A 26,669-nucleotide genomic window follows, 5' to 3' on the forward strand; every position below is an offset into this window, starting at 1 on the left:
TTACGAGAGGGCAACACTCAGGCTATCGAGATTCCAGACTCAATCCAGGCGGCGAGTGGCATGATGGTCGGAGACAGCCGGCAAAACCGCTCGGCCGTATGGCATTTTCCATAATACTTGGTTAGTTTTGTGGGGTTCATTATCGAACCCCAACGGTTTTAGCGTGTATTTATATTATTTATTTCAAGCGTTTTAAAATTTCAAAATAATCCCATTCAATTTCACGGTTGATGGAAATTTACTGAATTTAGAGAATGCACGGCGCATACCACCTGACTCAATCTATGCCCTTCCGGGAGAACATAACCAAACCAGCAATAGCAGTCGTTAATACTAAAAATGTTTGCAGGCTGCATGGGAAATGAGTGAAACTACAGATATTGGAACAAACATCGTTTGATCACTTCCCTGGTTCTATAGATCTATACATTACAGTTTTGGGTTCTGTAATAAAGTGAGTATAATGTTATACTGTGCATATAAACTGCTCAAATAAAGAAAGTCCGCAGTCATGTAACCCGTTCTACATCAAAACCTGATTTTGTTATGACAATTTGATTGATAAAGTCGTGTGCAGAATCTTGTTAGCTCAATTTGATACCAAATTTGGTACCCAAAACTCTAAATTCACAGAGATTGATACCTGTATATGAAATTTGGTGCATTTTCAAAAGTTGCAAATGAAAAACGGAGCACGCGGATCTGTTGGTGAATGGCAGAGTACGACCATTAACATAGCCCGAAACAACCGCTTGGTCATATCGATCGCATCGTGCCCTAGTATTCATCAGTAAAGCACTGTAACAATCCATGCGTTTTAAATTAACAATTGAATAAAGCGCGCACTTCGGATAGTCGACATGGGTTCATCGTGGGCAAACAAGCTTGACCACATTGCCACGCTAAGCAATTTCGACCGCGTGTATCGTTTTGATTTGCAACTTTTGAAAATGCATCAAATGCCATAAACTGGTATCAATCCTTGTTACTGTTGAGTGTTTGGTAGTAAATTTGGTATCAAATTAGAGCTAACAAGATCCTGCACACGACCGTATCAATCAAATTGCCATAACAAGGTCAGGTTTTGAAGTAGGACGAGTTACATGACTGCGGACTTTCTTTATTTGAGCAGTTTATTAAAAATGGTCACATCAGCGAGTTTCTAGTCATGCTAGCTTGTGTCCTGAGTTAAGCGTATTAGTACATGCATGACATGGGATATGTACTGTTATTATACTGGGTACTGTATAGTGGCATATGAATAACATGGTATGTATACCTACAAAATTAATACAAGTTGCAGTGCAGTGGTATTGCAGGTAGCAATTTGCATAGCTTTAAAGGCGCATATAAAATTAACAGATGTCGAAATAGGAGTATAAACTGACCAGTAGATGCCAGTTGTAGTCCTACTAATTCATGGCATTTTTGATGGCCTAGGGGAAAGTTAGCCCATATTAGCAAGACTATCCTTGCCTTCAAGGTGAAAAAACCCTACTCATGTTACCCTCTGGCCATGGGCTGGCCTGGTATCAGATCTTACCCAGGGAAAGATGACATTCCAAAATATACCTTTAAGGGATCTTGAATGAGCGTTTTGAGCGTTTCGACAGTATTTTTTGTGGGACATGAGAGCACACCAGACATATCGAATTGCATTGTGAATATGAAGAATGTTATGTCAAATAATTTTAATTTTTTGAAATTCACGATACAAATTTTATGACAAATTATTAAAATATGACATTGTTCACATTTTTGATATATAACAGTCCTCGAAGTAAAACGTTCATACCCCATCCCTTAACAGTGAAGCAAGCTTTTATAAGTTGATTGTGGCTATTACTATAATCCAGCTTTTATTAGCTTTTTGAAACCAGCTTTTATATCACGCTCCTGACAGTAAATTATGCTGGTATGCATGGGGTATTGGGTGAGAGGGAGTTGAACTATAGGGATCAATATCATGATATGGCTGCACCAGATGATGGTGGATGCGATATCGTCATTTTTGACGTCGCCATTGGATTAACACATAATCATGAAATCTTCACAAACAATTCTAAATTTGTTATGTGGTGTCAATGCAAAATTATTTTACTCTAAAACCGGTGGGTTACGACAATGTACCACACTGTAAGTATGTTGTTTTTCAATTTATAACTGCTAACCGTATATTTTGAATGGGGCTGTCAGCCTTGTATTTTCGCCAGCCTCGAACGTCACGTGTTGCGTGTCCTATGCCGCCTGGGCTGCACATGCCAGTCACCTTTTTTGGTGAGTGCCCTTCGGGTTTCGCACTAAGGCACGGTCCACACCACTCTTCGCCATACATACATTCTCCCAGCCACATTTCCCTAACATAATATGAAATTTAAAAAAAGGAAATTTAATTAGGCAGAGGCGGGGCTCGAACCCACGCTGCTATCACGTATACCATATGACCAGCGCCTTAGACCGCTCGACCACGAAGGACTTGATAGTGTCATCGTGAAAATTGAAACATATATAATATCAATAGATTGCAACTTCATTACTACATCATATTTTTGGAATTTTATCTGCTTAAAACATTAATGTGTATTATAATAAAGCTACCATGATTTATATTGTTGAATTCTTAAGCGCATAGAGACAATTAATAAGAGGGTCCTATGAATAGGCCTACATACACAATACATAAAATCGATTTTGATATGGCCACGTGCTCTGCTGTGCATGTGGTTTCCCGTAAATAGCGGAAGTTGTATTACGAAGTGCATCCGAACTCCATTTTGAAGCAAATGCTTTTGATAAGGCATTGGATTGTTCCAGTTTGCATCCTAAATCCACATTAGACCCTAATTTTATTTACGAAATCAAAAGATTAGATTATCATAACAACAAAACGGTAATCTTTTGTTGGGTCTAATGTGAAAATTACATTAAAAAATTACAGTTTTTACAGAATTAATTTTCACTTAATTCCAAAAAAATGGCGTATATAAGATTGAAATAAATTCTCTACCTTCTACACTAGATCAATTGTGACGCAAGTTGTTATCAAAAATTGTTATGATAGATGTACAGTTAATATTCATATATTCCATTACCTATCTGATGGTACAGTTTTTACACAGAAAATATTTATTTGAAAAACCTGCCACTCGGCTTTTCCCGGAAAGGTCACAGGGTTGCCGTGACCTGTGCAATAATTGCAATTAAAATTTTTCTTATTCTAACAGCAAGCGTTTCTAAAATGCAGTATGGCGATTGTGGTGTAGGCACGGTCGTTTGATTTAAATCACATGACTTAAATCGTGATCATTGGTTGATCATTCATGTATTATCTAGAAATATTATCTGGAGATAATTTATTATCTCAAAATAATAAGCGCACTAAGGCAGGGTTGTTTGATTTAAATCACATTGATTTTAATTGTGGTCATTAATTTATATTATCTAAAGATATTATCTCAAGATAATACATTATCTGGAGATATTATATATTATTATAAATTATCTCAAGATAAATGGAAAATACATCTATCTTTTTTGTCTTGAGTTAAATTATCCCAAAATAATCTTGAGATGATAAACTACCTTGAGATTTTTGAAGCTTACAAAAAGTATTTTGAGTTTGTAAAAAAATATTTTGAGTTTGCAAATATTAATTTAAGTTCGCAAAAATTAATTTCAGTTTGCAACAATTATTTTAGTTTGCAAAAATTATTTTAAGTTTGCGAATATTATTAGAGTTTGTAAAAAATATTTTGAGTTTCCAAAAATTATTTGAGTTTCCAAAAATTATTTTAAGTTTGCAAAAATTATTTTAAATTTACATGTCCCTCGTGGTACACCGTACCTTTATACCCACTGCATGTATCTGGTTTTTGATTTTTTGCTATTGCAAAAATGCAACTTAATAAGGCCAGTGATCTTTTTCCAAGATATTGGTCTTAACAAAGGAAATATTTAATGGTAATGTTAGTATATTTTAAACTTTCTTGACGTTTTTTTTATAAATACTAACTATAGGTCCAATTTTAACAAACAAGGTGTCATATGAAAGGTAATCAAATTTAGACAATAAGCCCAATCGCCATTGTGACTTCCGGTTTTTGAGAGCACTTTTAGGACACTTTGACCTCTGACATTTCGGGAAAATTACTCTAATTATTATTTATTTTTTTATTATTCTAATAATGTTAATTAAAAATATTTAGATAATTAACTTATATAATAAATTTATTTTTTGGATTTGTTTTTATTCAAGTAAAACTTTTTTGATTATATTTTGTATGTACAAAAAACAATTTCCGTGAAAGGTCAAAGGACAAAGTGTCCTAAAACTGCAAAAACTGTCCCACAATGCATTGCAAACTTCCAATGCCGATTGGGCTTATTCTCTCGCCAGCTTTTTTTTTTCTTAATCAGGTGCTTCTATTTTAAGAAAAGAATTTAAATAAAAGCTTTTAAATTCTGCAAACCATAGCACACTCCATGTAGGCTACAAATTAAAATGTGGAAAAATTTAGGTAATTATCAAAAAATAAGGAAACGCATAAGAAATTTTAGAGTTTTTATGAAAGTTATTCTAAGTTTTAAAATTAATACACAATTCTGATTTGCTACTGTGGCTATTTTGCTATAAACCTGATTAGCCGTCCGAATTACCTTAAAAGAATGCAAATATCGTGTATTTCTCACCAGTGAATCAATATGGTTCCATACTTGGTAACACCAATATAACTAAATGAATGTTTGACAAAATGAACTTCTTAGATAAGTACTGGAGTGCTAGATTATGCTGTGATTAATACACCACCATAAGTGCTTTAAGGGGGTACTACACCCCTGTGGTAAATTTGTGACTATTTTTGCATTTTTCTCAAAAAATAATAACACACCGGTAACAAAAGTTATTTTGGGGCAAGGAATCCAATTACTACACTGAAATTTCAGTGACTCAAGACAAAGCGATTCACTACATATGATAGGAAATGAGGTACATTAGCGGTACCTTATTCTTTTATCATAAATAACGAAACCCTTGTCTTGGGTCTCTGAAATTCCAGTGTAAAAAAAAAAAAATGTAGATATTTATATAGCGCTTTATGCCGTAAACAGCCTCAAAGCGCTTTACATTTATTCCGCCGTTATTAGAATATGTCGGAACCACGTTTGCAGCCTACAATTGGCGCAGGGTCCATCAGTACAACGACTGTGACTACCCCTAACAGCTTCCCATTGCACCTGGGTGGGGTGAGGCAAGCGAGACAAAGCGCCTTGCCCAAGGACGCAACACGGTGGCGGGACGGGGACTCGAACCTACGCACGTCAAGCAAGCTCTCAGATTATGAGTCCAAGGCCGTAACCACTGAGCCACCGTGTAGTAATTGGATTCCTTGCCCCTCTAATATACATAACTTTTGTTACCACTGTGTTATTAGTTTTGCAGAAAAATGCAAAAATATACACAAATTTGTTGAGGGGTGTAGTACCCCCTTAAGGGTAGACTAGGTATTGTTGGTCGAAGCAGCCAAAAAAATCTAATTTCATTTTCTAAATACTTTGAAAACTTGCTTGATTTATTGTTGGTAATGAGTTATGTTGAGTTAAGTGTTGTTGTTTCAGCCCTCTTTACAACATAACTCAAGAAACACAGGACCTACAAAAGTATACATGAGATATTGGAATTATTCTACACGCTCGCTATGAAATAATCAATGCAATTTTTGCCAAACCTCACTGCCCTTCGCCAGATGCTGTGAACTACCAAATCGCTGAGAGCAGCTCCCAACTTAGTTCATTAAACATGTTCATTAAACAAGTTTAGAAGTATAATTTTTAAAGCGACCATACCAAGCTACCGTTATCAAAATGATAATTATATGTTTAAACATAATGTTAATTAATATGTTGATATCGTTTTCATTCCAATCATTTTAGTGTCACGATGTCACAAAAGCTAACAAAAAGCTACATCCATGTGCCCGTGAAAACACCGTTTTCGGAAAAGAGCGTTGGGCAGAGATTTCAAGAAGTGGCTTATCAAAATGCGGACAAAGAGATGTTTGTATTTTACGCAGATAAAGAACGAAAAACGTTCAGACAAATGCAAGAAGAAGTAAGTATGCCGGCATTTGGAAATTAATATTAAATGTTACCCAAAAGTCTGATAAATATTGCATACACCCCAATTTCTCAGAAACTGTTAGACCACAGTTTATCTCTTCATTATCAATTAACAGAGTCAGCAGTTTGCAGGAGGTTTGCTGAAGCTGGGTTTAAAGAAAGGAGATACGCTAGGAGTTTGGGGTGGTAACCATTACGAGTGGCTACTGGCATACCTAGCCTCACTGCAAATTGGTGTCATCACGGTGAGTAGTTATGTGTGTGTTGGGGTGCGTTTGTCGGTGGTGTAGGGGGTGTGGAGGGGATGTGTGTGTGTATGACGGTGTGTATGTGCATACAAAATGTTCAACACAAAATGTTTATTAATTAAAATATCTGACACAGAAATTCCTCTTTTGTTTTCTCTTAAAGGTTAATATGAGGATGGACTTTCCGTTGAGTGTTCAGCAAGAAGTCATTCAAAGGGTAACGTATGTGACGCAGATAGATAACAAAACTATATATATATATATATATAAACTAATCAAAACAATTTCTATTGAAAGTAAGGTTGTGTGTCTATAAAGGCAAAACCATGTCCCACATCCACGTACTGCCAACTAGTACAGTGGCCTAAAAGAAGACAGACGAACAAAAACACAGACAAATGTAAAGAACAACGAACAAAATAATAATCGTCATGAAATTAAATGTCTATCTCTCTCTCTCTCTTTATAGCTTGGAATGAAAGTCGTCATTTTGATGAGATCACCGTCGGATATGTGTGACAGAGCCAGCCAAATTATACCAGAGTTACTGACAAATGCTGCTAATAATCTTAATTGCCAAATGTAAGATTAAAAGGGAAAACATCATCTTCCCCCTCCTTCTCCCTTTCTCCTCCACCGACACCTTTTATTTTCTTCTGTTTCCCTATTTTATCCAACGTACAGGGTGAGTAAAAAAAAAAACTGCAATAGAGCAAAGAAGCAATATTTATGTAAGAACCAAGTCGAACTTTCCCAATATTGAAAATTTTTATAAATGCTACATTCAATGGCCACCATCTGTGAAAATATGAAGTGAATCGCGACTACCGTTTAATTTTTATGAGTCCTTTTGTTGTGATACCCAATTTCGTTATTTGTCCACGAGGTACCATGTATTTTGAATGAGAGCACACAGTGCACGGTAAAGACACCAAATCTGAAATTGACTTAAATAAGGTTGACTTTTGCGTTATTTTAATTTTTTTCTGTTCAAACAAACTTTCTAACATTACTTTAAGTCCTTCATACCTCACTCAACTCCAACTCCATTTTTTTTTAAATCCCATATGTCTAACTTACTGGATATTTTGAAATTCACTCCACTTCAATTTGCGCGCATTTCATTTTGACATTTGAAAAACCCGCCTGCAAATTTGTATCTTTTTGATAGAGAATAAACATCTTTAAAGTAAAGGTAAAATGAAAATAACAACAAATAATGTTTCTTCTCCTTAAACAAGACCACGGGCAATAACACTTTGGGTGCTCCATTTTTTTAATGCCAATGAGGTTAAGAAAATGGCAGTTGTTCCAAATCTACCTTACACAGAGTGGGCTGACATTCAAATTTTAGATGTCTCTTGGACAAACAATAAAATTGGGTAGCGCTATAAAATGTGTCATAAAAACAAAACGGTAAATGCTAATTCCTTAATTTTTTCACACAAGGTCACTGATGAATATACCGTATATAAATTGTTTTTAAACCTAAAAAGTTCAACTCGGTTCTTAAATAAAAATGGATTCTTTTCTCTATTGCACTTTTTTTTACTCACCCTGTATAAGATTAGATGCAAATTCAAAATAAACTCAAAAGCTTACAGCACTCGCTGATGAAAATCTTGAGGTCGCCATGCAGCCATAGACAGAAACAAAATATAATTCGTTTAACACACGGGTTTTGTCATACTGACGAACCGAAATAACCATAACCCGTCCTTTTGCGCTACAGAGGCAACATGATTTGTTTTCGCTTAAGGATTAAGTTATGGTGATCAGTTTCCATGTTGAATTAATTTACGATGATGACGAAGCTCGGTTCATATTATGCATAATTATACATATTATAACGTATTATGCAGTGCATCAATTGCTGAATACTATTAGTCTTTGACGTGAAATAAAATTTGATATTCTACTGTTCCTTTATTTTGTCTGTTTACATATATAGCACACCAAGCTTGAAGTGTGTTATCAACGCAGGAACTAATCAATGCAGGTGAGTAATAGTCCGGCTACAAACTATTGGTTTATCATGTTAGATGGTTTTGCTAGTTAAACTGTTTTTCTTCGCTAATTGTTATTATATAGGTAATACACAATGAGATTATAATAGGTGTAGAATTGTCACCCCTGGTCAAAATTCAAAACTGCTCATTTTTTAAACGCATAACAAAATGTTCCTTTGAGCATAAGGATTCAGAAAATACATAGGTTGACCTACCTTCGACTTATTGTTCCATAGTTATTACATAAAAGTTTAAAAAGTTAAATCTGAAGATCCACGGGATTAAAATAGATACCTTTCTCCAATTTTGATGAAAATTTTTGCGGTCATTTCGCCGTTCAGTCTGATATCGCGTTTTTGGTTTTATGCTGAGAGCTTCAGTTCTTTCCGCTGAAATGGGAAAGACCCAATGCGGGAGACATTAGCAGAAAATCAACCGCTACGTCTGTCGCAACGGTCAGACGTCCGCAAGACAACCGACTATATTTTGACCATAAGGCCAAAACATAGTCCGACGTTTTGCTACGTTGTTCCTTTGCGTTAGACGTGGCGGTGTCAGTTATCCGCAGCGAGTTTCCGTTGTCCAATGCGACCTTCGGTTTGTTCCGGTCAAAGGATCAGCTTTGTTCAGGCTTAAAAAAATTTGGACGTCTTCTACAGCGGAAGACGCTACAGTGCATCTAAAAATTTTAAAGGTCAAAATATTGTCGGACATCTTCCGAGCGGAAATCACGGACGGTCGCAGTGGACAACCTAAATCGCTGCGGAAAATAGAAAATTCGACGTCTGATATGATGTAGCGGCAAAACTATATTTTGATCTTAAAGTCAATAATTTATGCAGTCCGACGTTTGCCGCCAAACGCCGCGTGTTCTGTTCAATGGTGCGATATTTACGATAGGTGCGCCACCATATATTCAGCCATTTTGCAATTGTAGAGGGTCCAAGTAAAGTGAACGATCGGAATATAATATCAGAATGATCTTAATGATTCAATTACCATTTCACTATGTTATGATCTGTTTTTAATTTAAAGAGGTATGGTTTCTTTGACGGATTTCATGGAAATGGGCAAAGGATTTGACAGAAGTACAGTGACGAACGCTATAGACCGAGTTGATTTTGACGATCCTATATGTGTTACATTTACTTCGGTAAGAATTATAAAGAACTTACTCAACTTACTTCTAAAAGAGGTTACAGGCTTTTCTTTATATCAGCAATATATTTCTTCTTATAGCAACTGGACTGCGTCGTCCTGGAATAGTACGCGCAGGTTTTTGATAATCATGGAGACATTGAATGGAATTGCTGATCGATGACCCGAAACAATGTGGCGTGGCTGCCAGATATAGGTTCATGTCTATCTGTCGCTTTCTAGCAATTAAACATTTCGCAGTATATTTTGTTTATAATAGTCAATTCAACAATTCATTTTTTTTTAATTTTCATTTCACGAATGTCCATTTAAAGCCAGAGGAAAGCAAGGGAGTGAAGGAGAGAGGGTGAAAAGAGGGGAAGCGAAAGGGAGATCGAGATGGGAGGTGAGGGGAGGAAGAAAAAGAAAGAAAGAAAAAGCGCAGAGAGAAGGGAGGGAGCGAGCGAGAATTAAGTGCAGAGAAAGGAAACGCCATTCGATGATTTCAAAGCCTTTATGCTTTACGTAATTAAAACGCCCAGTCAGATGTATTTCACACATGCCAAACACAAGTCAACCAATTTCAAAACCTGGACGTAGAATGTACACTCTCTTGAAGTTTTAGTCACTGTGTTTAAATGCCTCACCAAGAGTGTTCCTGAGTACCTGTCTGATTGTGTTTCCCTGCACTGCCCTGCGCGTGCAGGCCTGCGTTCTGCTTCTGATACCACCCTCCTGACAGAGCACAACACAATCAAAACACTCATGTCCGCTGAACACAGGACTTTCTCCTATGTTGTGCCTCGCACCTAGAATAGACTGCCAATTGATATCAGGGAATCACAATCAGTGGGTATTTTCAAGAGGGTTCTAAAGTCACATATGTTTCCATAGATTTTGTAGCCTTCACGGGCAGTTCTCATTTATTTTTCTTCGTGTTCTTCTTTTGCTTTGTTTTTGTTTTGAGCGCTATGTTCTAAATGTAGCAGCACTATATAAATATTTATAATGTATGTATGTATGTATGTATGTAATATTGATTGGCAAAATTTTCTAATCAGCGCTCAAATCGGACACAATATATGAATAGAGGCTGCAGTCCGTTGCTTGAGCCCACCAGTCCACGGATGATTGGTGGCGTGCTGCTGAGGGTACTTCTTGGTAGCATGGCCAGTACAGTATACAGTAGCAAGGAAGCAGAAACACAGCTGGGCGGAGGGGATGTGCCCTCTTGAGCAGGTGCAATTGAAGCAACTTGGTAGACACTTATTACGTTATTATTGTATACAACTTTAGTTGGAAAAACTTTGAAAAATTGTTGAATAAAAGCTCAATTGCAGCTAAATCGTGGAACATTTTTCACTATTTTTTGCTCTAAACTAAACGTGTACGAGTGTCCGAGACATAAGCGATAACGGCCACTTGTTATCCATACGCAGAGCTAGAGGGATGTCTGAGGTTTGAGGGAAAATACTCCTAGGTCAGAGGTTTTTCAAAATGAAGACCGACTTGAAGCCATAGGTGTCCAAAACAGAAGTAAAAAGGGCGTACCTGAGGTGTCTGCCCCTGCACCAGTCTCATCCATCATATGCTTGCACAACTTTGCCCCGTGTCTCCTCTTCCCAAACTATAATAATATTTTAAAATGAAAGAGTAAGATGTGTATGGAGGAAATTTTGCCCCCTCTAACCTCATTGCTGCCCCTCAATTAAGACAGTTCGGTAACACCACTGGGGGTAACCATGTCTTAATTTAGGGAAATCGGCCATTCCATTTTTTTATCGGGAAAATCACAACTTTGATGTGGGCTGGTTCGTCAAGAACAAGCTCCCAATCTGAGCACCGGCTTCCTCGTCTTTGCCTCGGATGCTCGGTTTGACGACCTGTCTAGGGTACATATTGACGAACATTGCGAGTCCGATGGAGTGTTGCTCATTTCTCACTCATACAAATGACAAACCATTATTTTTAATCACCCAGGGTTCAACTGGATTTCCCAAAGGTGTGACCCATACACACAGATCAGTGTTGATGGTTTCAGAGGATTTCGCGCGATTTGATGAAGATGCAGACGGAATTCCTATACATTATGTGAGTAGTAGTAGATACTTCCTCCAGTATTAATGTACACATATAGTACTGATATTGTAGCGCACAGGAGGATATCTGTGGGGGTATGTAACACCCGACACATTGCATGCTCTGTCACATAAACACCCCATTTTTCGAGACATGCTCTGTTACCTTGGTCACCCAAACACAAGTTGAACAGTAATTTTCATTTTCACTGATTTTGTTACTTATTGGTAATAACAAAGCCGTTGAAGTCATTTAGACTATATACAAATCAATGTTCGAGCATTCCGTGGGGCTATTTTCTCACCAAATGCCCCCACAAAAGAGAAGTCCGTTTCTTACCTACTGACCTCGTATGTTTTACAATTTGCTATCATCGAATGCCCCTTACTATGAAAGTGTTAGCCCTGCACCTATATATATATATATATCCATTCCATATTACACATATATACATTTGGGGATTTAGGCTATAGTACATGATGCCAACCCACAGGCCTCTGCACACTTTACAGATTTTCGTTGACCACCACGGCCCAAGACTCACCTTGTAAACCATTATGCAACAATCACGGACGCAATTCAATATAGGTGCAGTATCCTAGTCTACCCACATAAACATCGCAACCAGGATCATGCAAGATCATGCAGCTCCTTTCAAAAGAGCATATTGGGCATCTAGTTCCTTGTCAGGGGAAATTTCATCTCTGAAATCTTTGCCCTATCAACTGTGCTAACTTGACTGCCATATTGAAATCCCCACACATAATGTGCATATCTTTATACTTAGTCACGCAGGTTTGCTCTGATCATGTCATTTGGGGGCATGGGTGCACATATCGGAGTATTATTCCCCATGATTAAAGGAGATACTACTATCATTGTGGGTCCAGCTTACAATGCACAACTAATGGCAAATGTTATCCAGGATGAAAGGTAAGTGTATTTTGAAAAAGGTGGGGTGTTGTACTATTTGTTTTTAAAGAGAAAAAGGGTAAGGGAATGAATGAAAATATAGAGGTTGAATGAAAGAAAAAGAGAAAGAAAAAAGAAAGAAAGAAAAAAAAAGAAAGAAAGAAAGATAGATAGAGACAAAAGGACAAGTATTTCATTTTTACTGCTTATATTCTTTATTTTTCTTGGACCGCATGGCGGGACCACCCTATAGTAGTGTATGTTACTAGCTTACTAACTGACTAACCATTTGGTCTTAAATGGGCATATCTTGAAATGCCACGAAGTTGTTACCCTCCGGTGTCAAATGAAAGGGAGAAAAATAAGAAATACAATATAAAAAAAACACCGGGGTTCTACTCCTAATAAAGTTGCGTCCATTTTATCCCCCTCCCATGGCAAAAGATGCAAGTGAGCTTCAATTCAATGCAGCTGTGTGGTCATCAGGTTAGGACACGTGGGCTACTTGCCAAATCAATATAGGTGAAATAAAGGTCCTATAGGCCCTTATAGGATTTTACAATTTTGTGCAATGGGGATGCATATATAGTAACCCTTTAAATGAAGAAAGAAAGAGAGATTATTGTCAGTTAAGGGGGTACTACACCCCTGCCAAATTTTGTGCCTATTTTTGCATTTTTCTCAAAAATTATACGGCATTGCTGACAAGTAAGATATGTATATTGTAGGGGCAAGGACTACAACTACTGCACTGGAAATTTTATTTCAGCAAAGACAACAGTTGTGGAGTTACAGTCAAAAATGAGGGAAAACCAATATTTGATCAATAAATCAATAACTACTTGCCTTGAGTTGCTGAATTTTCAGTGCAGTAGTTGTGGTCCTTGCCCCTTTAGTATACATATCCTACTTGTCACCAATATGCTATAATTTTTGAGAAAAATGCAAAAATAGGCACAAAATTGGCCAGGGGTGTAGTACCCCCTTAAATGAATAAAACATAAAAATTTTAATTAATTAAATTAATTAATGTCATCCGAGGTTAAAGGTCAGCAGATAGAGGTCAACCAAGGTTAATTTGCTCGGTTCACCAGTTTGCAGTGCAATAAAAGAAAGGGAAAAAAAAAAAGCGCAGTGATTTATAGTGCGCTACGCACAGGCACAACGCCTAGACGTTGATCCACAAGCCTCAGCACACTTTACAGGTTGTCGCTGACCACTATGGCCCCACATCATTCCATAAACCATTAAACAACAATTCAGGGACTTTGCTGCTTCAAGAGCGCACACCCTAGACATTCCACAAATAACTATCGCAACCAGGATCAGCTCCCCGAGTTTCGTACGGGTTACAACGAGACAAATTAGCAGTGATGAGCTCCTTGTCCAGGGGAATTTCAAGCTAACTCAATTTTTCCACGAGAGCGTAGGCCTACTAGGCACCGCCAGGTTCGAACCCGCAACCTCTCGCACCATAGTCGAACGCCTTATCGATTGAGCTAACTTGACTGCTACCGCTCTTGTTTTCGCTCTTGTTTTCACATGGATATGTATTTGACACTGCGTTATTTAAGTACGAGATGGAGTACTGTGTAAAATTAATTGGTGCATTACAACGGCCAACGAGGTGGTTTACCTTCATTTTTGAACCAAATTTTTGACCGATTTCAACCAAATGTAGGTTATGTTACTCCCAGTTTTTCTTGTGTTTCGTTAGGTTTAGATAATAAAAAGCCTTTTGATGGACACACAAACACAATCCAACACAACACATTTCTCTAATTAGAGTAAAATAGGATAATAATTTTACATCGATAAACTTTTAAACATCGATAAATCTCTTAACTTATAATGGGATCTCACATCAAATCGTCGTGATTTAGACATTTGACGAAAGCCAGATCACTATAAATCGTCCCAATATAACGCGTGAAGCGCCTTACGTGATTCGACATCTATAATCATTATAATACGAAAGCACCGGTTTATAGTTCGTCAGGATGATTATTGTTTTCATTATTTTCTAGAATTACTGGATCCACCATGCTCATTCAACATTTGAACGACATTTTGAGTTTGCCAAATTTCGACGAATATGATTTTTCATCTTTTCAAGTTTGTAAGTATTCAATCATGCCAAGAACATGTTAATTTATAATATCGTAAACAGAAGGGGGAGAAAGAGAGACAGACAGAGGGAGAGAGAGGGGGCAGAGAAGTGGAGTGGGAGGTGGTGACAAGCACCACTAACTTCTGGTATAGGCAGACCCACAGCAATCTTTACAAACTGCCCGTACCGATAATTAGGGTTTGACTTCTGTATGTATCACCAGTTAAGTTTGTTTATGTGACGAAAACAGTGACCTATGTATTATATAGGGTGCTCCCTCGTAATATTTCTTGGAGATCACCTTTTTGTACCATCGCTTGGATCACCTTTTAAAAAGATTTTTGTACCCTTCATTTACAGGTATAACAGGTGGCAGCATCATCCCTCATTCATTTCGCCAAAGAGCCTCAAAGATCACCAAACATTTATTGGTATGTTCATTCCGTCAACTGTACATAAATATTAATTTGTGTCCAAATGCTTATAGAGCACCATCGATACCCAAAGATTTCAAAGTCGGCACGAAGTAAAAGTTGCATGTTGCAGGTTGCATGTTACGATTGAAGGCATTGTGTAAACTGTGGTCATCATGCAAACCCGGTTTTTTTTTCAGAAACATATCAATTGTTTGAGCTACTGCACTCGCCAATCCTATATACAATTGGTGCAATGAAACCTGTTAAAAGGATTCTCGTATTTGTCCAAGGAACAGTAGAAAAAGATTTAAGGGTATCATGAATTTATCTTATAACACTTGCGTGTTTGTATTTTTTTACTCGTTTTAATAATATAAAAATTATATTTGTTCACGCACGTTTAGCTAGCATACGGTGGTACAGAGGGATTTGGAAGCACACAATCGCCCAAAGATCCCACTGAAATTCTACACAGCCCTGCATTTTTTCCTGCGGATGGTTCGGAGGTAAGTTATTTTTTCCATATTATATATAATGCTGTATGTATAATATAAGGCAAAAAAAATTGTTGTGTTGCCCTCAACCGTCCTACCCTAAATCCTGAAAAATCAGGGTCGCAATTTTTTTTTTTTTTTTTTGAATGATTATTTTTACAGATTTGTTCAAAAACTCAATGTTTTTCACTTAAAATTAATATTTTATTGTAAGACTAGTCTTTAATTGTTGTCTAACAGGTATCCAGAAGTTAAAATTGACAAATGTCCCCTAATTGAACAAGCATTATTTAATATTTGAGGGGATTTTTAAAAACTGAAGGTTTAAAAAAAAAAAAAAAAAGAAAAAAAAAAAATAATCCGACCGTCCTACCCAAATTTCCCATTTTTCCACTTGAGGGCAACACAACAATATTTTTTTTTGGCCTAACTTACCGCCTTATTTGACTCGTCATAACTCGTCATGATAATGCACCGCATATGATACTGACGAATCCCAACTGACTATAAACCAATCTCTTTGTATAAAATGGCGTTATCGACTTTTGGTAGTCCAAAAACCATATTTTATTTCATTTGTAAATATATTTAATTATTCGGCAAATGTATCCACATAGGCCTATTAAGTACCAACAGAAAAAAGAATTAGAACTGCCGAGCTGTCCCCCAGCAAGCTCTGAACGCACACATAGCAACGGATATGATGCCTATAATGTCACCACTTGATGCACAGCTCCCCAAAACTGGTAACGAAACTTGTTTATTTTAGTCGCGTTGGGGTAATCGCACAAGACATCTCACGGGTTATAATGTATAGAGACGGTTTCTAGCAGTCAGCTATTCATCGATATGCAGAATTCACAATAAAGTATCTGCGGATGCTTGTTTGTTTATTGTTTCACGATAGTATAACAGTAAAGCATTGCTCACGTGGCTGGCGAAGTCTAATGGTAACACATTAAAAAAAAATCGGTAAAACATAGCCTATATTGACTTTAACAAGATTCCTAAATGATTCTATCTATGCCATAAACAGTGGAAGATTATTGCTGATGATGGTCAGATCCTACCAATAAATGAGATTGGAGAAATCTGCCATAGAGGCCCGTCTTTATTTTTATATTACTGGGGAGAAGAAGAGAAGACAAAAGCAGCCAAGAAACCGAGTGGATGGTACCACACAGGGTAAGATGAATTATACGTTTCTAATATGCTCATCCACGTGAGAAGTTTTAGTTTGAGTCTCGACGACTCCCAGCAAACACAAAACGTTTTCGACATCATTTGGAAAAAGTTATAAAAGGTTGTCAGAAAACGTTTAAATGTCGGGATATATAAAGGGTATATTAAGGGTGTAAAACGTTTTCATAACATTGAAAAACATTTTTTGATAATCTACTGCCCAACAAACACAAAATGTTTTACAAAAAACGTTTAAATGTCGGGTTATATAAAGGGTATATAAACGTTTTAATAACATTCCAAAAACATTTTTGAAAACATGATACAAAACATTCTAAACAGAATGTTATTTTGGGGTTGAAAAAATATTTTGCGAAAAACGTTTGCCCAAAATATTTGCAATAACGTTTTAAAAACGTTTTTATGACCTTTATATAACCCGACATTTAAATGTTATTAAAACGTTTTGAAGAAAACATTTTCAGAACATTTCTGTGTTTGCTGTGGGAAAATGTTTTAACATAATATTATTTACGTGTTGGCAAAATATTTGGCAAAAATGTTTGCAAAAATAGTTTACAATAACATTTTTGAAAACATTTTGAAAAAATATTGCTGTAGTGTGTTTTCATACAAAACGTTTTAAAACGTTTTCCTGACCTTTATATAACCCGACATTTTAATGTTATTAAAACGTTTTTCCTAAACCAAAAGCCAAAATATAACTTATTTAAAACGTTTTAAAAACGTTTTTGTGTTTGCTGGGCTGTTATGCTCTGTAGTATTTCACATTATTCGTCATCAGCTTTTGCAATCGATGTTTGAATTTTAGCTTGATTACAATACAAAATAACGTATATTTAAAAAAGAAAGCATCATAGCATGATCTGAAATTAGCTGCATGAACTAGCTGTCACAAGCGAATGATATGTATGATCATGATGATAGTGGGTAGCAAATGAGGTATGTCGATGATAAACTACAACAAGTTGAATGGCGCTTAATATGCGTATTTGGAAAACGTATTCGTAGACGAACACCACATTGTGTCAAAACTCATGATTCATAATTAGGAATTCCTCACCAATATCATAAAAGATGTTTTTGTTGTCTTTAGTTTTCATTGTCTTATGTATCTACTAATGATAAGTCTAATTCTGGGGGCCATGTTTTTTCATTTAATTTCTCAGGGACATGGGAACTTTAGATGAAAGTGGGTACCTTCGGGTTGTCGGAAGAAAATCGGTAATGCACAAATTTAAAAAATACATACCACAAAAGAAGTAAGGTACCAGTTATGTTCAGCAGCAGCCACTATGTGTACCCTTTATCTCTACTCTCCCAGCAACAACCATATTATTCAAAACTTTTTTATGACATTTAAATGTTGGTTTATATAAGGTCATGAATACGTTTTGAAAGTTACTGTAAAATATTTTGGGTAAATATTTTTGAAAAATATTTTGTCAACATATTCTGTTAGAATAGAATCCTGTCGCGTTTTCAAAAATGTTTTATGAATGTTATTAAAACGTGCGCTTATATCCTTTATATAACCCGACATTTAAACGTCTTCTGTAAAACGTTTTGTGTTTGCTTGGTTAAAGGGGCATTTCGTGATCCACAGCCTCATCCCCCACTTTTCTCAAAAAAAGTTGAGATTTTTATATCACTGGAAACCTCTGGCTACATAATGTTTATGTACAAAATATTTCTTGCAGATTAATTCGTTTTGCAAAGATATCGTGAAATTTGAATTTCGTTCTGGTGCACCAGAACGAAATTACAACGCATTGTCTATGGAGCAGTGTAATACACATAATCATGCATAACTCGCAAACACAAAATCGGAATCAACTGAAATTTTGGGAATAGACTTTTTTCGTGGATATGTACTGAAAAATGTCATAAAAAGAGGATGCTAGGATCACGAAATAAGCCTTTAAGATCTCATTTGTTGAAATCGGAATCGGTTGTTCGTGAACGCTTTGTGTACAAAATCAATAGGGCATCCAATGGATCTGCAACCGACTTTTGAATTTCTTCCTTGGTATTCTGGATCGTCGTGTCTTTATTTCTAGACTGAATGAGGTCTTGAATGTCTTTCTTTAGGATACAGGGTTGAAAATAACTGATACCTTAATTCTTTCCACTAGATACCATTCCATATAACATTGTGTAAAATACTCATACCACAAGTAACCTTCGTTCATCCAATGACATAATACTAAGCTGTATATCCTTAAATCTAAAACAAATCATTGTATAGGATTTGTCGGTAGCACGACTACCTTTGTAGACTTTGGAGCAATCTCACGCTTTCCACACGAAGCCCGTTCTTTGCCATCTTCACAAAGAAGTTGTTCAGTAAAATATATAGAGTGTTTCTATATGATCATGATGATTACTAATTTTTATTTTGTGTGTATTTACATGCCCTATGCATGCAGTAGTAATATTGCGCCTTGATCCTGCGAAGTGATAAATCAAAAATGTGATTTTACACTTTTCATCCAAATTTCGTATTTCTATATCGTATCAATTAGTGGAGTGCGCCCTTAAGTAGGTTTCAAAACAAAACACGCGCAGAAGCGCTATCTGTGGAAACTGAGTTTCGGTCTTTTGACCGTATTTGGTGATTATTTATATGATTTTATTATAAAGTCAACAACATCATTACTGAATAAATATATAAGTACAAACTGGAGGTGATTTGTATGATTGTTTTACGTGTTTGCTGAAAAACTGGAGTGCTTCAGGGTGATGTTTTGGCAACATTCCTGTTCATTATCCTGGTAGACTACCTCCTGAAGAAATCAACTTCTGGAATTGACGCTGGAATTGTTACCTACCCACGTCGGTCAAGCAGGTATCCTGCTAAAATGCTGAATGACCTGGATTTTGCTGATGATGTTGCCCTGTTGGAATCTTCTATAGCCCGGGCCCAGTCAAAGCTTACTAGGACTGCAACAGCAGCAGCAGATCTAGGCCTTGTCATCAGCGCACCTAAGACAGAATGTAGGACTGCAAACTGTAACGCCAAGCCAGCACTTAAAGTCTATGGTAGTAGCATGTCACAGACTTCAAGTACTTGGGTTCCAAGATGGGCTCTAGTGTTGGAGACCTAAAAAGAAGAAAAGCACTAGCCTGGGCCGCTTTCTGGAAACTGGAACGCCTTTGGATAAGCCCATCCCTGCCAATCGGAACAAAAATCAAGCTGTTTGAGACAACTTGTGTCACTATCTTAATACAGAGCCATGTTAAACATCAAGCGTGTGGATCGGATTCCAAATGAAACCATCTACAATCTGACCAACACCACTCCACTGGTTGCCAGAGTCAAGATTCATCAACTCAAATTTCTCGGCCATATACTGCGTCTTGAAGATGACGAGCCTGTGAAACAATATGCCCTTTATATTCCACCACATGGGAAGAGGAAACCGGGACGGCCGCAGACACTGTACTTGCAGTATGTACAACACCTCCTGGGAGATACTGAAGGGATGCTGCAGCCAAACAAAATTGTTTCGCTTGCCCAAGATTGCAACAGTTGGAGAAAGCTTGTAGTCGCCTGCTCCGCAGCCGACTGATGATGATGATGATGATGATGATGATGATGATGATGATGATGATGATGATGATGATGATGATGATGATGATGATGATGATGATAAACTGTTTCTAATACGGCTCGTAGAAAAAGGGGAATTCCCTCGCCAGGTTACCGCATCCTCTCAGATCCTTACTGAAAATATGCATTAGAAATGCTATTTTTGTATATAGGGGTGTGTAGGTGTGTGTATGTTGGGGTCTATTGGCATCTTATATCCATTAGTCTAGATACAATTGGTCTATTACCAGAAAGTCTCATTACAACTAATAATTAAATAGTCTAATGTCAATTTAGTCTAATATTGTTTGGCCCAATAACCATTATGTCTACTAACCATAGACTAATAACCATTTGGTTTTATATTAATAACCGTTTGGTCTAATAACCGTTTGGTGTAATAACCGTTTGGTCTAATAACCGTTTGGTGCAACCATTTGATCTAATAATCGTTTAGTCCAATAACCAGTTAGTCTAATAACATTTCGTCTTTAAAAAAAACCATTTCGTCTACTCCTTGTTGCTCCCTGTATGTTGGTGGGTTTGTAGCCTTTAAAGCCAATTCAAAATTCCAGATCATTGAATCTTTTCTTTATACAGGAACGCATCATCAAAGAAGGGGTCAACATAGCGCCTAGTCAACTGGAAAAAGTTTTTGACGAACATCCTGCAGTCAATAATGTCATGGTAAGAAGTTGCATACTGACAAACGTCACATAACTATAAAATGCCCTTTGTATTGCACTATCTCAGCGAATCGCGTCAGGCATGTTACAGGTTTATAATAGGGGCGGTATATAGTATAATCTGCGTAATATATGCGTAAATCATGATGATAAGGCTAATTTTAGACCTCTTATAGTAATGCAATAACTCAGTAACCCTCGCTGAAAGTAATTTAAACTTCTCAAAATTTTGTCTGATGAGTATGAACTCAAACAATTGAATATATGAATACAAAAGCCACCCAAGTCCATACTTTGGCCAAATTGAGTTAAGCATGGGAAAGTGTTGCTATACATAGGCTTGTCATATGTTTGAAAGAACAACTCAAATTCATCCTCTGTTGAGCATGTGAAAAATAGCATGTATGAAAGAATAAACCCAAGTCCATGATTTGAGTCTTGTAACACATTGATTGAAATCCAGTATGTATAAAAGTCCACTTGTAACATCTTCATTGCTGGAGAGTGACTTTTGAAAAAAAAATGGGTTTAATCAAGGACATTATACATAACTGTGTGCTTTATTTTTTATTATCTTACTAGTGGTAATATCATTCCAACATTATTGTCTTTGTATATGATTCAAAAAACCACCCAAGTCCAGAATTTAAAATGAACCCCACGAAGTCCCTGAAATGCTAATCGTCATACCTTTATCGTAATACAGTGTAACCCACACATTTGCACGTACAACTTACCATATTGACCAGGTAAATCTAACTGAAGGAATTAAAATGATACACAGGTTTTTTCTCAAAATCACTTCCCATGGACTTGGGTGGGTTTTGGATTCATGTATTCAATTTCATCCCTCCCCCAAAATTCCAATCCCCTTTATAACAACCTCATTGTCTTTTTTCCTGAGCCGTATTTTAATGTCGAATGTCGAATTTTGTTCAATTAGGTTGTAGGAGTTCCTGATGGACATACATCTGAAGAAGTGTGCGCCTGTATCAGGTAAAAAAAGATTTGCTTAATCATGTTTATTATACATCATACATGTATTGAACCGATAAAAACCCATGATTATTTGTGACCGTCCACCACGAATGAGCCGTAAATGTCCTCAATTGTATTCTGAGTTACAGTGTAAAATGGGCATGAAGGTCGTATTCATAGGTACCTCAATTTGGTGCTACGTGTACCTCATTTAATGAGATACACGTAGCACCAAATTGAAATACCTATGAATATGACCTTCATGCCCATTTTACACTGTAACTCGGAATACAATTGAGGACATTTACGGCTCATTCGTGGTGGACGGTCACATTTACTTTGTTACCCTGTCCTGTAATCCACGTTACACTCAAGCCTATAGATATCAGTAATAAATATTCATGTTGTAATTTGTTTGCTTTGTTTGTTTTCTTTTTGTTTCATCTCTTTTTTTTTCAAAGACGTCATCCTTTGACCAAAGTTACCTCAGATGAATTGAAGGAATTTTGCAGAGGCAAGGTGGGTCAGGGTTACAAAAAATATACTTAAACAAATCTAAACACTAAAGAAATGTGTGCATGTTTTTAATCTCCTGATTTTGAAATAGTTATTACTCAAATGTATGAACAATGGAGCGTGGTGATGTTTAAAATGATAACTATCATTTTGAACGTTATTATCTTCTTGTTTTTAGGTATCCGATTTTCTTGTTCCAAAGTACATACTCTTCATGGAGGATGCCTTTCCAACAACTGAGACGGGTAAAGTAAGTAAACTATTAAACTCATTATCATGTTCATACCCAACCCGGAGGGGATTATCCCTGGTTGCAGATATACGGGGATGTGCCACTGTTTTGAGGTACCTTTTCAGCAATTTTGGTATATCGATGGGTGGGTTTTCAGTGGAGACCAATACGCCCAATTGGCACATTTGGGGAAAAAGTGCCCCTAAAAGCGCCCAATCATCAGGGCAACTTTGGGTGTTTTTGTGAAAAATTGGTATTCTGATGGGTGGTAAAAAACAGCAAAAAGTATGTATAGAGAAAGTCAGCATCCGAAAGTCTGCGTATCGCATCGCCGTAACTTTTTTCGAAGCCCCCCCGGATACTAAACGGATATGATCACATGTCTTTGTTAAAATTTGTTTAAATGGTTGCTCCGTGCGAAGTCACGCTTGATTGTTCAATTCTGATAATTGGCTGGAGCAAAGAAATTGAACTTGTTTGCATTGATGCAGCCAACAATAATTCAATATAATCTTTTTTTATAAACCCTCAACTGGAACATAATAATTTGACTAACATGATTATTTGTGCGGGTTTTTTTTTCAGTTTGACAGAAAGAAGATTGCTGAACAAGCTAAAACAATACTTGGATTATAGGACTATCTGTGAATAAAATTCATTTAAAAAGGAATACAGCGATCAACTGAGAAATTGTCAAGAGGAATATATAAATGGTAATTTTTAACACTAGATTGATGATAATAATTATAAAAGTGAATATGCCTTCTTGGACAGGCATTTCTTATAATTGTATTGAGGGCAAGCAAGCAGTATCATTCAGGAAGGTGATTGTTATCATTAGATGTAGAGTAGTGTAATTATATGTGACTGAAACAATTGTTGAATGAATTGAAAACTTAAAAGCAAGTATGACAACGTGAAGAGACTCCATCCCAGAAGAGCTTGCCGAGCTCTTTACAGCTTGTAAAAGGCAGGTGAAAGTACCCCAACGGTGGAAAGAGGGTGATGTGGTTATTCTCGTCAAGAAAGGAGGCAAACAAGACCTAACCTAAAAAACTACAGAGCCATCAGTCTGCTCTCAAATATGTACAAGTTTTTCACAATAATCCTAACCAAATCACTCTGGATAGCAACCAACCCAAAGAACAAGCAGGCTTTAGAAGTGATTTTTTCCACCAAGGACTATATATTATACATTCCATCAATTAAATGAAGGAAAATGTCACGAGTATAGTCAACCTATACGTGGCCTGTATAGACGAAAAGGCATTTGAATCCGTTGAAACACAGTCTGTGTTGGATGAATAACATTAGCAATGAGTAGAAAGTAAATACATAAATCTACTGAGAGACATAAAAGTGGCTCCATTTATACTTTGTTATCTCATAGAGGGTGTATTTGAAAGAAGTCTACTGTGGGAAATTGATTGCATTCTTGTTTTAATTCAAGAACCAAACAAGATTGTAATAAACAATTTCATAATAAAAAGTTTTCGTACACGTTTTGAATTTTATAACTTGACACTCTCGTTTTTCAAAATAATATAACCCTTTTACGATGACAGTCCATTAAGAATCCTATCCACGGATTCAATACAACAGCAGGAGGGTAAGTGTTCATAAGGACAATGTGGGAATCACATCCTACATTCTTAGTTAGTGGGAGTGGTCTAGTTCGTAGACACATAATCAGATTGGACAATCGCATGATTTCCCCGGGATGATTTCGTGTGCCGTATATCAGGCCGTGGACGACCCCACGTCATCATGAGTGTTAATAACGCGTGACACGCTTATAGAGGTGCGCGTATGTATCGCATTGTATAGACCTTTTTCTGATGACATCACTTAATCGATATTGGGGTCACAGAAACAGCACGTGCGTCTGTCACTTTAGCTTCAATAAAATAATTATTTAAACAGGACAAAAGGAAGTAATGACCATTGTTTTCAAAATGTGTTTTATTGCTTATATTACACCTATATACAAGTATCTTCCACCTGAATAAAAGTATACCTTAGTTATATCTCCAAAAAGTAAAAAAATTCCATGTTGATTACTTGCTTCCTTAAATTTGTACAAAGAAAGTATACGACAATCTCTTAAAAACCATAACAAAAGGAAGCAATGACCAAATAATTGCCTATTGTTTTGACAACTTTAGGCAAATTGGACATCATCTTTAAAGAGTGTTATTTGTATTTGATAAATTACAACTAATAAACTTATTAAATCGTCAAGTAATTTTAGCATTTTCTTCTATATTTAACAAATCAAACAAATTTATGTTTTTGGCCTTTATCTCGATAGTATAAAATTGGTCATTACTTCCTTTTGTCGTGGCAGGGCAGTATTATACTGGTCACCTTTGTTTCAGCTTGTTTTGATGCTACAAAGTACAAATAATACGGAAAACCCGCAATGCTATTTGGAAATCAATCTTTGTTTTGTTTCACAATTTTGTTTACTTTTTACACCGTGACGAACTAAACGCGTACTGCGAGCTGGCACTAGCGTCTCGCAAAGTTGATCGCGCGCATCGGCGCAGTATTTGCGTTTGGGTGCTGATGACGCGAATGCTGGACCCAATATCGATTGATTGGTGACGTCTGAGAAAAAGGTCTAGCCTATACGTAGACTAGTGCGGAATACACGCACGCGCTAGCAGTACGCGCAACAGAATACGTGAAGTTGTAAACAAGTTCCGTTCATTTTATAATAAGGCGAGTCTTTTTGACGGTAACTTAGTTTTTGCTTACAAAAATAGTTGACAGTTATTTGAATAATATGTAACTGACTAAGAATGAGAATAAACGATAGGAATTTTTGTTTTTAATATCCTCTACCTATGATGATAGACAATATTTTTATCGTAGTGGATACCGGCTGTGCCGGCATCCACTAATCCAAATATTGGACCTGCCTGTCGTCTATCACACGGTAGAGGATAGTAAAAACAAAAATTTATATCGTTTATTCTCTAAATCCTGGCGGAAATATCAATACAGGCAAAGATGCATATGTTATCACAATTGGTAATAGTCAATTCATTTCATAAATAATAAGGATCGACCAAGCATCGATGGTCGATCGAAAGAGCAAACTAATTTGTTTCCATTGCCTTATGAGCATATAAGATACAGGGGATACAGCAGCCTGTTAAATCATCAGGAAATCAAGCCACATGAATCTATTTGGGGGTAAATAGCCAATATCTGCACATTTGATACGAGCCTTCCCTAAAACTGCAACCTATTTTGATATGATCCTATTCTCTCTAAAATTTAATTTTCTTCTATCCCCGATCTGAACTAGCTCCCGCAGGCGAGTTTATTTGCAACTATAATGGGCGGCAATTCACTAATACATAGCCATGGCCCGAAACCAAATTTGAACCCTCCACCCTAACCCTAATCTTTTAAAGAGTTAGTGGTATTGCGGTACATTATGGTTGCAAAAAGAAATCAAGCCACCGTAGCAGCTCATAGGCATAGACATAAATTCGGGAGTGGGGGAGTGGAATGGGGACAGATCCTCCTATATTTTAATAAGGGTGGATGGTCCATACAATCACCCCATGTTGACACCTGTATCAAAGTATAAAACCAAACTAACCTCATATTTGGCCATTTTAGCCTAAAAAGGGCCAATTTATATAACCATTTTAGGGGGCTCTATTTGATTTTTGGATGTATGCTGCCCCTAAAAACGCTTCTAAGGTTTATGTCATCCGCCGTTTGCCGACGTGTGTTCTGTTCTCTGGTGCTGTATTTCGCTCAATTGATAATAATTGATTATAGACCACCATATATTTAGATATCTTGCAATTGCACAGGGCCCAAGTAATAAACATAGTAAAGTAAACGATCGGTGAATGATATCAGATTGATCATGATGATTTAATTACCACTTCATTTTTAATATTACGATCTGTATAAT

At 36.7% G+C, this 26,669-nt stretch overlaps 1 protein-coding gene across 1 annotated transcript; it reads left to right on the forward strand.

Annotated features, from left to right (window-relative positions):
• Positions 1–299: 299 nt before the first annotated feature.
• On the forward strand, positions 300–24,736 carry LOC140150712 (medium-chain acyl-CoA ligase ACSF2, mitochondrial-like). The gene is made up of 19 exons (XM_072172802.1): positions 300–454; positions 5,932–6,109; positions 6,234–6,362; positions 6,529–6,582; positions 6,835–6,947; positions 8,317–8,364; positions 9,410–9,527; positions 11,492–11,602; positions 12,378–12,523; positions 14,530–14,621; positions 14,973–15,043; positions 15,433–15,534; positions 16,559–16,707; positions 17,895–17,949; positions 20,918–21,004; positions 21,947–21,999; positions 22,443–22,500; positions 22,676–22,747; positions 23,315–24,736. Exons 2-19 carry the CDS (start codon positions 5,939–5,941, stop codon positions 23,363–23,365), a joined length of 1,680 nt encoding a protein of 559 aa, XP_072028903.1. The 5' UTR covers positions 300–454; positions 5,932–5,938; the 3' UTR covers positions 23,366–24,736.
• Positions 24,737–26,669: the final 1,933 nt, after the last annotated feature.

Source organism: Amphiura filiformis, chromosome 4, assembly GCF_039555335.1.
Source record: "Amphiura filiformis chromosome 4, Afil_fr2py, whole genome shotgun sequence".
NCBI classification, from domain to species: Eukaryota; Metazoa; Echinodermata; class Ophiuroidea; order Amphilepidida; family Amphiuridae; genus Amphiura; species Amphiura filiformis.

What these genes read in the sequence shown, in the direction of transcription:
- LOC140150712 (XM_072172802.1), top strand. Translation starts at nt 5,939, where the DNA reads ATGTCACAAAAGCTAACAAAAAGCTACATCCATGTGCCCGTGAAAACA. An exon ending in AGCAAGAAGTCATTCAAAGG is followed by an intron (nt 6,583 to 6,834) that starts GTAACGTATGTG and finishes CTCTCTTTATAG; the next exon opens with CTTGGAATGAAAGTCGTCAT. An exon ending in AGTGGATGGTACCACACAGG is followed by an intron (nt 16,708 to 17,894) that starts GTAAGATGAATT and finishes TTAATTTCTCAG; the next exon opens with GGACATGGGAACTTTAGATG.